The sequence below is a fragment of the Orbicella faveolata genome, unplaced genomic scaffold (assembly GCF_042242905.1).
Source record: "Orbicella faveolata isolate gen_17 unplaced genomic scaffold, um_ofav_v1 contig_47, whole genome shotgun sequence".
Taxonomy (NCBI): domain Eukaryota; kingdom Metazoa; phylum Cnidaria; class Anthozoa; order Scleractinia; family Merulinidae; genus Orbicella; species Orbicella faveolata.
In genome coordinates, this window is record NW_028301577.1 from 7,025,641 (window position 1) to 7,044,709 (window position 19,069).

Below are 19,069 nucleotides of genomic sequence, written 5' to 3' on the forward strand. Positions count from 1 at the left end.
ACCTGGGGCCCGTTTCTCGAAAGCCCCGGAAACTTTTCGGGCCCTCAAAACTATTTTTAGTTCATCTGTTTCTATAAACGATGGAGTGTATACACCTGAAACTTCTTGTATGAAGGGAACCTCTGTTTATTTTAAGAATATGTGAAAAAAAAAAAAAAATAAATAAAAATAAAAAATAAAAAATAAAAAATAAAAAATAAAAAATAAAAAATAAAAAATAAAAAATAAAAAATAAAAAATAAAAAATAAAAAATAAAAATAAAAATAAAAAATAACAGCACTGTTATCATGTAAGTTTTAAGTTTTTGTTATGGCTTTCCGGGTGCGAAAACGTTTTGGGACCTTCGAGAAACGGCCCCCTTGTCTCGAGAGGAACTGCCCTCGAACAGTGAGACCGAGAAGATCCTGGGCACGAGGTTGCTCTTTCTGTGACAAGAGAGTACAGCAACTCATATAAAACGAGGCTTCAAATGATGCATTGAAAGAAGAACTTTATTGAGCATGAAAACCGCTAAAGCAGTCATAACGATGAACTATCATACGTAGGATTCCAACATCTTAAGCCTGGTTCACAGTCGTGTTTAAATTAATCCCGCGGTGTCGTGTTAAGCTCTTAGTAGAAGACTTAGTGCCCATAACATGCGAAAACACGAGACATTTTTCAAATATTGCTTCGATCTTGGCACCCATCCACGTTTCCTACGACGTTCCGCGATTTAAAACAATTCGTGTTCACGCTGTTACCAGATTAGAGTCGGAAACTGTCCGGGTCCATCCGCGAGGATTGTCCGAAGCACGAAATATGCTTTCCCGAAGGTTGCAAAAATTTCTTGTCAAGGATTGTACACAGCCTTCACCGCGAGACTGCTATCAGTCGAAAAGGCAAGATCGAAAGCAAGTCCTTTGAAAAGTATCAAGATGATTCTGCATAAAGACACCCCGACCAAATTCTAGTTACACTACACCTATCTTTAGAACCAGTATCAGTAACAACAAAGAAAAAAAACAAAATGGAAAAGTGAGCGGCCTGCACCACAGAGATAACAAACCTCGCGCAAAGGTTCGGAACTTCAGGGAAAAGACCCTAGTCCAGCAAATCAAGAAAAATAACTATTTTACCTGGTAGCTCACATAAATCGTTTCCTTTGCAGCCGCTCGGGCCAAGGTCACGCAACACTCCCGGTGCATTGCGTTACTTCGCTTTGAGTGGCTCCGAAGGTAACTGACACAAATCAAGATCAAAGAGTCGTTCCTATTTGCTTGTCTAAACTTGACGATCTGTGATATTTTTACAAGCCACTAACTCAGAATTCAAATACTTATAGCGACCAGCGCCACGAGTCAACCATATCACATATAAATTGCCAAACGACACATTTCTCTCACTGATACTCCCATATCTGCGCGGGTGCACACTTTTCCATTTTTGTTACAGCGCAAAACGGTGTTTTTGACACCAGATTCAGATAACTATTCGTTCAAAACACTACAAGCCTTCTAACAATAAGAGATGCAGCCCTCCGGCGACAGGTTTTATTTGAACAAGAACCTAACTATAGAGGGTTTCACTTTCTTGAGTTTTAAGGAGGAAAAGCCTCATTTCTAACAGTCTTTAAGACAACACCTCGTCTTTAATTTGACAACCCTGAAGACCAGACCTGGAAAACTATTTCCAGTATTAACGAAAACAAATATTCGTAATAACTTGCTTTGCGGACCGACAGAGTGCTATTCTGATGACGTTTGTAAGCAATCACGTGGTTTAACATTTTCTGAGCTATATGATTGGTCCCTAAAACTTGTGCAACGCGCTTAAACCAATCAACACGGATTAAGCTTACGCGACATTCCCGCGCTTATCACAGGTCACGTGATCCTGTTTCGAGTTCTTATTAGTTCGCTGCACTTCTTACGTCCAGAACAACTGTTTTCAGTATTAACCCGTTGAAAAACCACCATGAGTACAATAAAACAGGTAGAATCATGAAAAGAAACAAACGAATTGTAACGCAATAACGAATACAGAAGCAAATTTCATAAACCCCAACGCCGAAAATGCAAAGCGTTTTACTTAAATGAAAACAAAAACTTAAATTTACGACAAACGGAAACCTATAACGCATTGAATCACGACAAAGTTAGAAGTGAAGTTGTCAACAAACCATGAGGTTCTATCGCATTTACCTCCAAAAATATTCTCCAAAACTTGAAAACCCACTAACAGTAATTTAAATTTGCATGAAACTGCCGGAAAAATTCCTACCAAAAGCTTTAAAAAACAAACAAGCAATCGAAGTGTATATAGTGTATAATATAGAATAAAATTTTAGTGCGTATGACGATTGAGAATAGAACACAAGTGAACCAAACTTAAGGCAGCGACTGAAAAGCAGTCTTTCAAATATATGCTACGCTAGGAAAACAAAATTGAACAAAAGTACATTTAATATTCGTTGCCGGTGTCTTGCGAAGATTCTTCGGCGGTTTGTACTTATCTTTGAATATAAATGGATCAAATAACAATTGTTTTACCAAATTCCACTAAAATATGTTTTTGGCAAATTTTAACTTCATATAATTTTTCTACTATGAGGTGTTAAACTGGGATAATGATTTTGTTTTTTCTTAAATTCTATAACCTATAATATTTACAACGTTACTGTAACTTGATGATCCTATGAGAAATTCAACATGTGCACGTTTTATATTAAAAAACCTCTTTGCCTGACCTTGCAATTAAGTTAATTCCATTTAAAAATTATGTATTTTGGACTGGTGAAACAAGTCCGCAAGAACAAATTAACATTTCTATATATATGTCTCTGTTTTGCGTTCCATCGCACGTGTGTATTAGATTTGAAATATTTCCTAGATTCTGAATCTTTCTTTTTAAATTGGAATAATTATTTTGCCATTCCCAGCAGAACTGTATATCCTTTTCCTTGGGAAGATAAGCCGCATTTTTTTTGTATATGTTGTGTATTCTTAATTTTTCGACATATAAGTGACAAAATGCAGTTCCAAGGCGACCCGGTGGCGAGGAAACACAGAAAAAAATTAATTCATTAACATATTTCTTTCCATCAAAAAATTATTCCAGAAAATCAATCAATCAAATATAAAAACACGATTATAGATATCAATTTTTCAGAAATTTCATTCGTAAAATCTGCGAATGCGAATATATAATTATGATACAATGTAGCAGCTTTTTCCTCGCGTTTCCTGCCAGGACAGCGCCGTCAAACTGCAGAGGAATGAACCTCACAAACATTGTGCGATTATTCTTGTACTTCTTTCAAGCTCCGTTCCATAAAACGTCAAAACACAAGTGAAACTACAAAAAATTAATGTCAAGAAAAACGAAGAAAAATATCTTTTAAACTGTGATAAAAATAATTTGAGTTTTAAACGTTCAGTGAAACAGAGCTTTCAATACCGCATGGCATTAACTCCTTAAATTAACCTTGAACCTCTAAGAGTGATCAACATACGATTTCTCATTAAAATAACAATACAAAATCAAGCATTCATGTGACGAGAATTCAGGACTTGATCACTAAAGAGAACGATATCGATTGCCATTATAGCCAAACATATTCTCCCAACTAATGCTATGAAAAATGTATGGAGATATGTTAGGAGAAAATACACCTTGACAACAGGATAAAAGAATTAAACAAAGAGGTGCGTAAGCTGCGGAAAACATCCTGATTTAATTTATAAATACGACTTGGTGTGTTTTGAAACCAATGGCAAAACAAGAAAATTTACTTTAGAACGAATTTGAGTTAAATGTAAAATAAGTGAGGACAACTGCGTTTTATGTAAGATTTCTTCTTTTTTTACAGTCGAATGCGCCGTCTTCTATCACTTGAAAACATTTTTTTTTTTAATTATTAACGCTTTTGTAAAATCTTAATGTTGATTTTCAAACTCCCTGGCCAGTTGAAAACTAAGTCAAGAATCACTCCAAATGTAGGAATTTCGTGAAAAGCAGAGATTTCAAATCACGTCACTAAATTCTTCAAAAAGATGTAGATCCGAGATTACCAAACAAAATTTCACAGCACGTGTGGTTGTCAGCTCTATTACTGGCCAAGGAGTTTCAACAAAATCAACAGAAAGTTCTACGAAAAGCTGTCAAACACCAGTCAGTCATTCAAAAAGATTACGACGGACTTCGCCGAAAAATGTAAATTAAGTGAACAAAATCGTTTATGGCATGGCGTTTTTAACGATAACAATTTGTCGGGAGATCCTGAAGTTTGACTTCACTCTGCGACTTATGAATTAATAATAACTGACTATGATGTAGGAAAAAAAAATCCGTTTTACGTTAACGAAAGAATCTCAGTTTAGACTCACTGCACATTCGAGTTTCGAAAAATTACTCTAATCCGTGTTATACATATTTATATATATCTATATATTTTTTGCAGACATTTTGCTGCTCAACTTTAATTTAATTACCGCTCGCTCGTACCCAGGCCCACATTTCTTCGGGGGAATGTACTAAAATTCTTAATCTAACGAAGGAAACTGGAAAAGTTTACCTAAGCTAACTTGAAATACCATTAACCTAACCAAACTATTAAAACCCCAAGCATGAACCTGAAAAGTGCACAAACTAACTTTGCCGCTGGTATTTCCATGCATGCTTAATATAAATTGTTACGAAAGAGCAAAAACCTAACAGATTCGGTGAATGGTGGGTACAACCTTTCACGATTTTTACAACGACCTAATAATAAACTAGTTTATTCTGCTATACAGCGTCAAGATGACACTAAATTTTTGTTATTAAGTAATATTCATCACCTGGAAGATTGCTTTCCAGTGGTGTCATTATCCCTGTAATTACTTGAAGTATTTTCCATTCTTTTATGTGACTGCTGTAACTGTTCACCTTTGGCTCAAACTTTGTACTACTCTCCCTCCCTAGGGACTGGAACCAGTCAGGTGCTCCGGACTCAGCCCATTCCTTTCCGCGTCGCCGTTCAATTCCTTGACGCCGTTGGTCACAATACTGATAGGACTTCCCGCCATGCATCTTGGGTGCACAGGGGAGCCAATGGGACCCAAAGGATTGGCACCATTGCTGACGGCAACCGCTGCTGCGGCAACAGCGGGAGCAACGGTTGGAGCCGTAGGAGATATTGAGGAGCTTGGGGAGAAGGCTAGCTTCAGGGTATAGGAACCTCCTCCTGACGAAAATAAACATGAGTTACCAAACGTACTTGTGATAAACCTTCCCAAAGATGCTTCCCTAAGCCCACCATATTTGAAAATACCCAAAACCTTTCGATAATAGCCCCTCCCAAAATATAAGTAGATTGTTCTTTCAGAACTGATGTCAATTCTCTATTTTCTAATTCCACATAATTCACTCTGTTTGCCCTCCAAATTTTGCATAAACTATTGTTGTAAAATGCTCTCGGGAACATGCAGACCTCCCAAGAGCATTAAAACATAATAGTTTATGGAAAATTTGGCGGGTAGGGGGTGAAGAATGAATTATGGGGAATTGGATGGTAGAGAATTGCCATTATCTCTGAAAGAACAATCTACTTCAGATTATAAGGAACCTTACTGTTGATGTTCAGAGAGGTGCACCTTCTTCTAGTTTTGCTGGCTTTAGAGTTCTCTTTTAAGACCACTTTCCAAATAATCGCGCAAAATTCCCTCCAAATACAACCAATCATTTCAAGAACGTACAATTCCTGCTATGATTAAGCCCCTCTCTTCCCCTCCTGGACCCACTTGACCCCACCCAAAGCCCACTAAAAAGTATTTTGAACGAAAATAAGCCTCTAAGGTATCAATACATACAACAATACAGCTTCAGTTGATTACCTGGCGGATTGATGGTAAAGTGATTTGTGAGTGTAAGCGCCTCCATAGCTGAACGAATGTCTGGCATCTCAAGTAATCCTGCTGATGACTTGGCATTGGCTAAAATTGAAAAAAAGGAAATGATTCTTTTAACAGAGAAAATTCGGTCATTTTAAAAACAAGGTCAAAGCAAATGTCCCGTCCTAGTTATAGGAGAATTCACATGACTGTTGAGGCAACTAGGAGTATTTCTCCCCAGCCCCCCTGGATGGGAAGCTAGTCCATGACAGGCTACTGCACAGCATTCTGTCAGGTTGCCCAAACAATTCACCAGTATCCATTTATACTCCTGGGTGGAGAGAGGTACTGTGAGAGTTTTTAATTAAGTAAATAGTTTTTAAATGAAGTTTCTGGCAGGTCCCCACCAGCCTTTAGGTTGCCTTAAACCAACCTGCCTCAACAAAAAGTATATGTATGTATGTATATGTATGTAGAGTAAAGTGTCTTGCCCAAGAACACAACACAATGACCTCATCCATAGCTCGAACACGGACCGCTCGACTCTGCGTTTAACATACTAGCATAAGGTCAACGTAATTTCATTTTTTGATAATTTCTCTCCCTCGACACCCCAAAACCATGCAAAGTAATGACAAAGAAACTTCACTACCCCAAAACCATGCAAAGTAATGACACAGAAACTTCACTACACACGGCACATGACACGCCAAAAACATACAAAGCCTCACCTTTTGAAAAGAACGTTCCTTTAAGAGGAGACAAAGAGCCAGCTGCAATAAAGACCTAAAACGAAATACAAAACAACTCGCTTTATATTTAACAATTAGATTATCAACTCAAGATTTTTATCACGCATAGAAATTGGACTGAATAACCTAATTGTTTTAGTATAAATCACTAGTCGTTCAAAACTTCATCTTAATCCTCTTTACAGATACTTGGAAAACGCAAAGAAGCGGCGACCATTTTGTTAACAAGCGCCCACTGCTAGGCTACTCACTATCTACAAAGGTAGAACGGCACTCGTGATAGAACGCTAGTGAATTTATACTTGAGACCAGTACAAGGCAAGCTACTAGTTCCCACGTGTTCAAGACACCATGCAAGTTCAAGAAATGGTTACATTAAGCCACAGATCTTGGTCTGGAGCTTTAAATTAAAGGAGAACTGTCACTTGGCAGTTGTTCAAACGTGTAAGAAATGTATTTTTTCTACGCGTCTGAAGCCACGACGAATACAGCACCTGCTGGCCAAGAGACACTAACAATGCAAGCGAGATTGGCATGGACTTTGCCTTTCTCCATCCACTTATTTAATTCTCAAGCAAAGATCCTGTTGCAAGGTTAGTACTCACTACTGGCTCACGCAAGATCAGTTATAAGTCGAACAAAGTCCTATCAACCAAACAAAAAAAGTCTAACAAATAAAGTTCAATTCAGACAAAATCACTGACCTCCTTGAGTGTTTCCACAGTGCAGTTTGGCGGAGCATTAAAGAAATGAAGCATTCTTGTTGGCGGTTGGTATCCTGACAGTTTATTAAGAAATTTACGTACAAAGCTTTGATGCCTGAACAAGGCCTCCTCATATCTCACAATAACTACGCAAGAATCCAATGCCCTTTTAGCCTTAACAGGATGAATAGGAGTTGAAGGGAGCTTTTAACTCGTACGAATTGCACAACTGCGAAAGTAAAGATCGGGATTACCACCGAACAGCTAACTGTTACTTCCACTCCAAGTTGCTCCCGTCTATACTCCTTAAAAATATAACTAGACTGAAAGCAGCATATGTTTTCTCTAAACGTTTTAAGAAAAAGAGAGTAACTGTTCGCAGTGTTCACCTGAAACATAAATTAAACAACCTTCCACCATATTGCTGAAAACAAACAACCAACTTGTGATTAATTTAAACTTTTTGATGGGTATCTTTGATCTGACCAATCAAAATCTATTACATGGGATGCATAAATTCCTGACCAATGCATGTTGCATTGCTCACGCATTCGCTCTCATGACACGCGCTGTAAGATTTTGACGCGTCAAATCAAACAGAGGATTAGAGAGATGTTTGTCGAGCCACAAAGAACGAACGGTAAATAGTTTACAAAGAACGTGTCTGGAATTTTGTAAAGGATACTGTTCTTGAGACTTTGACCTTCTGGAAGACTACACAAAAAAACAGAAACCATGAAAACAAACGCATTACAATCAGCCAAACCTTACAAAATGTCTTCATATGTTTATTATCTTACGAAATCTCTTTAAATGCTCTTTGGCTTATAACAGTAACACTGAAATAATAGCACTTTTAGTCAACATCTGTAGAGACCAACTCCTGTTTACATATCTGTTCACAATGAGTTGGTGACAAAGTTAAAAGTCAATATCTGTTGTGCACGTAAAAATAACGTCTATAAAACAAAACAACACCATTCCTTCTCGGATAGAAAGACGCAAAAGAAAGCTTTTTCTTACGAAACAAACCTACTTTGATTCAAGCAACAAATTTCTTTGAACTTACTACTTGAAGCGGTTGTTTCTGTTGTCAGCAAAGTTCATAGACGACGGCGAGCCATCGGGTAAAGCTGTGACTACCGAGGAATCTGCTATGAACGGGTGCTTGGAAAACCTGCGAGGAAAGCGATTGTTACTCGAACAGTAATTCTTCACTGGCATATTCTTTAATTAGCATACTTCTTCTGTTAGTTCCCTAATTTTTTTTCTTTTCACGTTTCTCATATAACTTGTTGCGTAGCCAGAGTGCTGATATCGTAAGAATAAATTTTGAGCTCATCTATGATTAACCAATCACGGCAAAGCTGTCGCTTTTCCGGCCAATGACAGGCAAAACCAAAGAGAAACGCGGTTCACATAAAGCGCGTTTTCCCGTTCTTTTAACCAGTCACGTGTTTCCGTTTCGAGATGTGATTAGCTTCGATGAAGCGCGTTTTCCCGCTCTTTCTACTAGCCACATGTTGTCGTTTCGAGTTGGGACTGGTTTACAACCGGGGAGATATTTGCAGGCGTGGTAACCTGCTCTGTGTTATTGTTGGGCTTTGTTTTACAACAGTCCCATGATTTTGGAACATTAAACATTCTGAAAACTACCAAAACTTAATCGTTCTTTCACTCGTTAAAAAGTCACTTTAGCGAAAGTAACGTGAAAATTAAATCGAGGGCATGCCCGGTGCAGAGAGTACACGAATTCTATGTTCATTTGACAATGCCTCAAAACTAGTTCGAAAGCTTACGATGCAAGACGACGACAGGTCGCTATTTTCCGCTCATGGAGTGCGCAGTTCAACACAAACTTACATGATGTTTATCTTGGAATCAAAGAGAATGGCGCCACTCAAGTTCCTGATGATCATCTCAGAAGCGACTTTATCTGACATTTGTACCATGGCAGCGCCAAGCTTGTTTGTGAGGAACTTCACCTGGGACAATAACAACTCCGGCTTAGCAACAATAAAATCAGAAATAGGCCACATTCTTCTTGGTAAATGACAAAATATATTTTCCCAAGAAAAATGCTTTTGCCCATTTACCTTCAAACAATGACAAAGCCCAAAAGAGACAAACTTTCAAAATCATCAACTCAGCAAAATTGAGAATCTAAACAGAATCATATGAAAATGCTACTAAAAAATTTTCATTTGAATTGTCACACACTAAGGTTTCTTCTACATATTGAAAATTTAGAACCACCCTCTACAGTATAATTAGTAAATAAACCCCTTCAGGCGGCTGGTATGTTGGCTGATAGTGTCCGCGGATGAGAGATTGTCCGAAAAATGAACATTTGGCCGAGAAGCGAAGCTTCGAGGAATCGAGGGCAAATGTGAAATTTTGAGGACAATCTCTCAGCCAGGGACATTATCAGCCGACATACCGGAAGCCAGAAAGGGGTTTATTTATTTTATAACCCTCCCATTAATTTTCATATCGCAATTAAACCGCTCGTAAACATGGTAAAAGAGCCAGTGGTGTGATGGCGAATGCACGTGATTGACTTAAGCAAGCAAGTACATTTGATTGGTTTAACTAACTTTATTTCCACTGTGATTGGACCAAAACATGACAAGCTGTCATGTGAAATTAACTCTCGTAACGCCCCTTAGACCAAGAACTGAAAAACTTGATGTACTTTCCGGAACAGCATTTGCGACCAGCTATTTAATATAGACTCAACAAAACGAGTTTGGTTTCCTTCCATGTAAAATAAGAGAAAGGAAAATTTGAAAGTCTTGTGCTGACTGTGTTTCTTTTCGACGGAAGCAATCGGAGCAAAAATGAATCGACGCAAGCGGGGGTTATTGCGTGATAACTGTCCTGTGAGTTTTCACCACGTGACGTAAGTAACCAATAAAATTGCGCCAAAATTAACGGGTGGGTGTGACAATATTACAAACGTACTGCTCAGTAGCTTTCATTTGTATAGTCATAGACTACACACTTATTTTAAAATTTAGAACCACCCTGTACAGGATAAATAACAGTGCCGCATGAAATTACTACTCATTAATAACTTTCATTAGTTTGAATGGTTAAAGGAAAGTTCGACCCTTCTTGTCCAGCAAAACAAACAGCATCACCGACGAAAGTCTTGCTCAACAGATTTCAGCTGAAAGGTCACTCACTAGGGTTTCATTCACACACACGAGTTAGAACCACACGATGTAGCATAATCACCACAGAGCCACAAAAATTTTCCTGTACAGCTTCTATTTAAAAGGTTGCACAGCAAGTTATTTCCAGACCTAACCGTCAAAACCACTTTAATCAACTTCGTTCATTCGGCGCCACATAAAAATACTGTACAAAAGCTGTCATTTGAATGGGCGTGCACTAAGGTTTCATCCACACACTTTAACGTTACAGCCATCTTGCACAGACAAACGAACTCACTTATTTAAACCCTTTAATCATAAAATGATTTTGATGAAATGACGATGAAGTGATCTTAAAATTCAGACTACCTACCTTGACAACGTTACCATACAGGCAAAACAAGTTGAAAATCCTATCACAGTTCATCTTCTCTGCATTCAGTCCATAAACCATCAACACACAACCGGTGCCCCCTACACACCACGAAAAACATTACTGTCAACAAGCACACAGATCAGTGGATAAAGCTTACAATTTACAAACCGTCCATCTATGGATTGGCAAGTTTTTCCCCTTTTGATTTTTGCTTCTTGACATCAGCCCGGAGCAAAACAATAAGCTAGGCTTGCCCCCAAAACGCATGGCATAATGGCACAATCCTGTAAATTCTGTAAATAGGAGAACGTCTTGCTGGTAAATTCCCCGACGGGGAGGACAGGGTCGCTCGTCGTATCTTTAAGGCATTAAAAGGGGTTTTGGTGCCTCTTAAGGTGGGAGCTTTTGCAATACCTTTTAGGGTATTCAGCCGAAAAAAAAATATTACAGGAGATATTTAAGTAGACGGTATTTGAAGCAATTTTTATCACTATTTTACACAATAAGGGTGTCAGTTAATGTGTTGGTTTAGAATTAGTACCTCTTTTGGGTAAAAAACATTTCAAGCCACACCCACAAAACAGGGTCTTGGAACCTCTTAGGGGTTGTTTTCGATGAGCAACCCAGTGCTTTTTATATGAGAGTGCCCACCAACCCCAACACTAACCTGCATTCAGAGCATGGGAAATGCCATTCATCTGCTGCTGTTGCTGAGACAGCCCAGGTAAGGCACCCAACAGTCCACTCTGCGGCAGCTGGTAGGGTGAGCTTCCCAGAATACCAAGTTTTTTGACAACATTCTCCACTGGAGAGCTACTACCTGTTGATAATGAAGGCAAAAACGTTTTTAAAAATAAACCTGGCTTTAAATATCATTATTAGTACTACCCTAAGTGGCAAATACGTGTTGTGGGCAACAACCAATGTACTGTTCTTGACTTAGTGTCAAACAATAGTGACTGCAGTTGTTTCTAGGTGAAAATAAAATCTTTTTCACTCAATAAAACTCAGAGAAGCAAGGTAGGGGGTCCCATTGTTGGTCAATTTGTTCTTTAAGTCAGAATGATTTCAACCTAGATGAATTTGCTTCAACCCAGGATAAATTTTTCACACCAGTTTATTTAATTTTTCACTTTAATGGGGGTTTTTTAAAACCAAACACACCCTCACCCCCACAGTACCTAACCCTACCCTACCCTGCCAGAATTCCATATCAACACCACCTAGCCTAACCCTACCCCCCCCCCCCGCCCCACCCAAAGCCTTTTTTAAATTTTGTACTCTGACCCATGGGTTTGAAAATCTGACTTTGTAGTCGAGCTTCATCTCCACTAGACCACACAAGCAATTGTTGCAAATTTGTTTATATTTGTTGGTCAAGTAAGTTAATGGTCCCAAAGTCATCCCTCCCCTTTGACAGAAGTTGAAGTCATTCTGAAATTGACTATCAATGTAGGGTGCCATTTCCATACCTGATGTTGGACTCTTTGGTGGGTTACCATGGAGAGATGCAACCTTAGCTAGAATACCTGAAAAACAAACAGAAAGTTGGCGCATCATTCAGTGTTCAACAAAATTGTGACAACAAACTTATACATATTGACATAGTCAGAGCACTTTCGAGTGTCTGATCATGAGATTCCACTCGTTTCAAGAATGTTCAAGCTAAAATTATATATAGCACAGAGCAAACACTTACTCTGCACTGTAGGAAACTGTGCTGCTCTTGCAATGGCCTCATTACTGATGGGAATTGATGATCCATTCACATCTAACAGAGATGGATTCAATTAATTAAGCATGAGCAAAATCACTGTATACTCAAGGTTAACCACAAGATACAAACTTCCACTGTGTAAATCCAAGAAACACAAATATCTTGATTCGACTTTCAAATGCTAGTAAGTTTAGCTGCAACAGCTCAGATTGCAGATCAATCGATAGCATTTACTGGGACTTTTAATTCTCCTCACAACTGATCAGTGTTCCCTCAGTCCACAATATCGTTTGATCTCACATAACTACCATGTTCAGTCTTTTGGATTCACAATATGAAATGAGGGCATTGCAAAAGAAAACAATAACATGATCATTGCATAGCATTAATAATTTGTTGTTGTTCCACTTTTGTTAAATACTCACTCATATTTCCATTTAGGGAAATGTTGTTAGGTGGTGAGCTTGACAACTGTGATTCACTTGCATCATTTCCTGGAATCAATCAATTTGGTTTTAATTAGTTTTGTTTATTACTACATACATATTTATGTATTAACCTTACAGAGAGACATCAAGTTAAGAAAATGGGCTTGTGAATGCTGGGGCTTAACTCGCTGAGCATGGGATGCTAGTCAACTGTGGCAGGGCTTGAAAAACGTGAATTCCAGCTTGCCCTTCAGACAAGCAGCTCTCAAACTATGCTTGCCCTGGGCAAGACGTAGTTGACATTTCTTTTGGTTTAGTTGGTAGAGGACTTGCCTGGGTCTTTGCCCATCAGGCAAATGAGAATGAAAAGGTAATTGACCAGCAGGAAAATCTACTTGTCCTGGACGACCTGATGGCACTTTCTTTGAGCCCTGTGTAGGTAACTCCTCAGAATTTTCCCTTGCATAGCCCAAGCAGTTGGCTGATGCGCATTTCTACTTATGTGAATGTGCAGTGATTCAAATGACTGCGTGGTAGCTAAAAGTATTGCTAATCTCTAGTCTGAATCTCAAAACTAGTCATGTTGCAATTTGAATGGTCCTCAAATTGCTGTTATAAGTTGTGTCATAAGTCATGTTGTCCAATATGTACACTAACAGAGCCTCTCTGTATGTATACCAGTTAGGACAAAGTAGAAATAAATTAAAACTAACCTGATATTGCAGACAAAAGGCCAGAACCCAAAAGAGCTGTCTTACTTGGAATCCCTGCAAAATTAAAAAAATAATCAATACATCTTTAGTATCATAATTACAGATGAATGTGCCACCTCTCAAGTTAGAGCAGAGTGTATTTAAATCTCTAACCACGCATTTATAAGCAAAAGAAACATCAGGTGTGGTGAAAGCTTGAGTTACAACAAATTACAATGCATAGGGTTTTCTTGATATTTCTTTGATGTGGGGTTTTGCACTATTTAACAATTAGACCCATAGCCTGCAAGGGCTACAGGTCTAATTTTTTTAGTATCACCCAACTAGTCGGACAGAAAAGGCAATAATAAAGTTAGCAAATGCAAGTTGAAGAAATATTTATTTGGGAACAAAACGAAAGAAAGCGTCATGCTCGATTGCACCAATTTCTCTACTCGAGGACCTCTATTAGAGTAGCCAATTAAAATGCAGAATCTGCGTTAGTCCACTTAAGTTGGGTGATACTGATGCTCTTTATTACCCTACAACTGGAAAAAGGTTGAGATGACAGGATATCAACTCCTAATGCTAGCTTTTCTGTATATCACCATTACAACTGATCTCAGAAGACAAAGAGAGAGCTTTTCCCAAACTCAAAAATATGAGTTCTCTGAGTTGTAATGACATGCGAAACTACTATTACACATTCAAAATGTTAGTACTGTACGGTAAACATAGGCTAACAGATTTATCAATTTATTGGCTCCTGAGTGCAGTCAGTGGCCACTGATTCATAAAAAAAATCTAAAGTCACAACAAGTCTGCCCCAGTGCCTGGTCCTGGGTTGGTGTGGGTTAATTCCAGGCCTCAGCATTTGTATACATGTAATGTGAAGTTGTCATCACAGACCTGAGTTGTTGCTAAGTGCTCCAGTGTAATCCCATGTTTCATCATCATTTTTAAAAACATTTAACTTTTTCGCTTTCTGAAAATAAAACAAACCATTTCAAGGATATTAGTGGACGACATTACTGATAGAGGCTACAGTAGACAAAAACCTTGTACGTACTCACTGATCAATTCATTGGCACCTTTTCATTTTTGCTAAAATGGTAACTAGTTTAATTTATTTTTACAATTATGTCTTTAATATACAAAACAATCACCATCAATTGTTTCTGCAAGATAGGTCTTACACTTACAACAGGTACATGAACAACTTGTTCCATATAAGTCATTAGCCTAAAACTTACTTATGGTTGTTGAAAAAGACATAAACTGGTGTAGGATTTTGAAGAATGTTTAAATGTACAGTACTGGACAGAAGTAACCTAACAGGGAACACGTTATTGGAACGCAAATGGAACGCGAAATAGAACGCTGCGGGAACGCCAAAATTTCTGGCGAGCTGGAGCGTGTTCTGAACAAGAACATGTTCTATTGAGAACGCATTCTTGTTCAGAAGGGCAATGTTTAAATGTAGCATTGAGCTATGTCATATGATGCAATTTGTGCATCACTGCAAGATGCAGGTATAAGCAGATAACTCAGTTCCTACCTTTGAATAGTCAATCTTCAAAGTACAGCATCCAGCGTATATATCTTGTCCATTGAGTGTTGCAAGAGCTCGCTGTGCTGCTTCGACATTGTCAAATGTAATGACTGTCAAGGAAAGAGTTTCACCCCAGTCACAAGACAAAACAAGACATTACTTGTCTTAAGTGTTGGAATCATTACAAGGATCCTTAAAGATCCTCAAAAATTTGATGAGGATTTTATCAGGATCTTGGAATAAATTCTTAGTAGGAACTCTTAGGGATCTTGCAAGAACCTTACCGATTTTTAAGGAATTGTTGCAAGATCTTTAATTATCCCTTCCACGGCACGAATTTTGGTTACTCCAGTGGCCACAGATTGAAAGCCGCGTGGGTTCCTATAAGGACCCAGAAGATCTTGAGGGGATTGCAGATAAAGAGCTACAAAGGTCCTCAAAAACATACATTTGAGGATCCTCAAAGATCCCCGAAATATTTTCAACAGCAGTTCTTGATCCTGAACAAACCTCAACACTGATGAACATCTTATCCCTCCGTAAATATCAATATGAAGTAAACTGAAGCACAAAGGTCTTCAGAACACATGGCAAAATAATCATCATGATTATATTCTTCCAATTACTAATATGAGAAATGGGAGGGAACTAGTAATGAGAATATCCATGTTGAGATCAGGTCTTGGAGGATTTATTTAAATCTTCCATGTAAAAGTTCAGAAAAAGGGACTTAAGTTTTACATTATAATTTTAAAAATATGTTTGAAAGGATATTCAACCAAAGCTTGTAATCCGTTTTTGTGAAAAATCACAATTCTCAACACTTTCCCATGGGGGCTACATATTTTATGAAGCACTTTCTGCAAAAGAAAACAGAGAAAAAATAAATTAGGCATTCTTTAAGCATACAATAGAGACCAAATCTGAAAACTGAAATTGTTTTAAGAAATAGCAGTGTTACTGTATACTCAGTTGAAACAATGTAAATAATAGTTATCATAATTGCTTTAAGCTCATGCCAAAACTGTCACAAATTGCAATTTTCAACTGTCAAACACTAGCCGACATAATTTCTTTGAGATGCATGTATTATGAAACACTGAAAATACTTTGTTTACAAGTAAAATTAATCTGCTTGCCGCAAATGCATAATGCCTGGAACTGTAAGCCTTCATTATAATGCAAATTGTTAATAACATCAGATATATAATTGGAAACCTTTAAACCTTAATTGAAATTTTCTTCAAATAATTGAATGGAGTATTCATTTGCTACAAGACAGTTTTCTTACTTTTATGGGCAAAGAGTATAGTTAAACACAAGTGTCAAATTACAGAGCCTAATTGAGAGAGACAAAACATCTCAAGAGATTCTACATGTAAGCCTAGCATTCTCTGATAACTAATTAAGCCATTTCTGCCCTCAGGTGTTTTAATTGTAAACAGAGTTAATTATTGACACTACAACCACCTGTCAATCAGAGCATTCAAATTAATTCTACTCAATAAATAATTGGCACATAGTGTCACTTTGTTTATTGTCAGTAAGGTGGAAATCCTGAGCCACTTATTCATATCAAATTGTTTTGAACTTTTGGTTTGCAGGTTATTCTAGTCATTATTGGTTTGATTACATAATCAAGGAGTGGAAATGACAAGGATGTTTCCGAGTATGCTGTTCAAATGTTCATCACATGTGTATTCTAATAAATGACATCTTAGTTTGTTGGTTTTTCATAGAATCAACTGATTATCATTAGGTGACCAAATATTAATGGCAATGTACTGCAGTATGCGACAGTCTATAGGCCATTCCGAAATAGTGCAGGGAACTGGGGTGGGTTTCAAATTTTACCTGATCGATAAACTGGCACTGCCACATGAAAGATTGCGTTGAGATTAGTCATTTGACTAAGTGTGATGCTTTTAGGGGTGAACAGAGACCAAGTTATAGACCTTGAAACATGGTTCAAAATCCATACAAATGTCTCTAATGTTGAGACAGTGTCCCCCAAAACCGTATATTAAACCATATTTAATAGAGGGGAATGGCTATGAAACCCAACAAAGTTCTTTGCTGTACGTTTTTGTTCACTTTTTTGGCCTTAACCGTGCACAAAACACAATAGTTGTTTACTCTGTACCAAGGAACTAGCCAATAGAAACGTGCTGGTTACGTAATTCATGCATTGTGGATGAGTGCAAAACAAAAGATTGTGTACAGTCATGGACCTTCCAACATAAATCTTGTCATCTTTGTTTGCTCCTTTGATGTTTGCCGGGCGTCATAACCTGTCCCCTCTACTAACTATGATTAAACTCTTAAAATCTTTTATGATTTCTGTGATACTCTTAAAAATGGGCAAACATATGTGATTTTCATCTCAGCTTCTTTCAAATGGTAGGTGAATGACTAGATTTCACAGTTGTCACAAAACTGACAAAAAATTTTAAGAGATTATATGGTTTTGGGGGATGCTGTCTCAACATTAAGGGACGTTTGTATGGATTTTGAACCATGTTTCAAGGTCTATAACTTGGTCTCTGTTCACCCTGTAGGCATCAAACTAGGTCAAATGACTACTCTCAATGCAATCTTTCCTGTGGAGGTGTCAGTTTACAGATTGGTTAAAATTTGAAACTGGCCCCAGTTCCCTGCACAATTTCAGAATGGCATCTTAAGAGGTTGTGACAAAATTTGATTTTATTTCCAGCTTACTTGACTCAAAAAAAATGCAGGAATGGAAACAAGTACAAAACTCCCTTGCATAGTTAGCATACAATATTAAGTTGAAAGTATTTTACACCATTTGAATCTTTCAATTCTGGCCCCACTAGAACACTAGAACACCCCCCCCCCCCCCCCCAAAAAAAAAATTTCTGCATGACATATCAAGAGGGTGAAAAAATACAGTTTACTAGACAACTGGGAAATCCACTAGTCATGGGCTAACAGGCTAAGGGCCATTTTCTTTACCATTGTATTGACTTAAGCGATGGATTACACAGTAAGGGTTATTGCTTGCAAGATCTAAATTCATGTGTTAGCTATGGGTATGCATTCACTTACGGTAGCTCTATCTATCATTGGTGCAAGAAGTAATGCAGAAAACCTCTGACTAATCAAGAACAAAACCAAACCCAATTTTTCATCTGATGACTTTGTTAAGGCCTTTTGTTGTTTGGCACCTATAGGACTTTGCATGTTTTTGCTTCAAGCTCTTGATTTGTTCACTTTGCTGTTTGCATTTGAAGTCAGTGGCCAGTTGTGACTTATATGTTTTGGTTTTCAGGCACTCATATGAAAATGGTCTCCAGTACTCACCACTGTGATTGGATGTAAAGGATTGATTATTGTAAGAAGGAGAATATTACTAGCTTCAGAACAAGCTCCATTACTGTCGCCATTAAGAACTTTATCCCTGACAGGAAAAAAAAAAAAAAAAATGCAAAACAAAAAATTAATGTTTCATCTATTGTAAATCAATTAGAGAGTAGTCGATCACAATGATAAGCAGTTATGATTATTTAATAAGAGGAAACAAGTCAAAAATCACGGCGAGAAGAGACTAAGGGATGGGTGTCATTGGGCCACTGTGGAGGAGCGGTGGCCTCATGGTCAGTGCACTCCATGCCGGATCGAGCAGACTGGGTTTGACCCCTGGCTGGGGACATTGTGTTGTGTTCTTGGGCGAGAACTTTAACTCTCACATGCCTCTCTCCACCCAGGTGTATAAATGGGTGGTGACGAACTTGATGCTGGGTGTAATCCTACAATGGACTAGCTTCCCCTCCAGGGAAGAGTAGACTGAAATACTCCTAGTCACTTCATGCTACA

General features: G+C 38.0%; 1 protein-coding gene across 1 annotated transcript in view; it reads right to left on the minus strand.

Annotated features, from left to right (window-relative positions):
- Positions 1–471: 471 nt before the first annotated feature.
- LOC110051976 (heterogeneous nuclear ribonucleoprotein L-like) overlaps positions 472–19,069 on the minus strand; it is a 32,148-nt gene continuing 13,550 nt past the window's right edge. Inside the window, exons 6-22 of the mRNA XM_089279353.1 lie at positions 18,557–18,653; positions 16,005–16,092; positions 15,239–15,333; positions 14,590–14,665; positions 13,702–13,755; positions 12,986–13,054; positions 12,543–12,614; positions 12,316–12,372; positions 11,511–11,663; positions 10,841–10,941; positions 9,173–9,294; positions 8,379–8,486; positions 7,995–8,023; positions 7,310–7,383; positions 6,585–6,639; positions 5,857–5,955; positions 472–5,207 (exon numbers count right to left, since the gene is read on the minus strand). Of these exons, the coding sequence (XP_089135479.1) occupies positions 4,942–5,207; positions 5,857–5,955; positions 6,585–6,639; positions 7,310–7,383; positions 7,995–8,023; positions 8,379–8,486; positions 9,173–9,294; positions 10,841–10,941; positions 11,511–11,663; positions 12,316–12,372; positions 12,543–12,614; positions 12,986–13,054; positions 13,702–13,755; positions 14,590–14,665; positions 15,239–15,333; positions 16,005–16,092; positions 18,557–18,653 (1,615 nt within the window). The 3' untranslated portion in view covers positions 472–4,941. The remainder of the gene's footprint in view (positions 5,208–5,856; positions 5,956–6,584; positions 6,640–7,309; positions 7,384–7,994; positions 8,024–8,378; positions 8,487–9,172; positions 9,295–10,840; positions 10,942–11,510; positions 11,664–12,315; positions 12,373–12,542; positions 12,615–12,985; positions 13,055–13,701; positions 13,756–14,589; positions 14,666–15,238; positions 15,334–16,004; positions 16,093–18,556; positions 18,654–19,069) is intronic.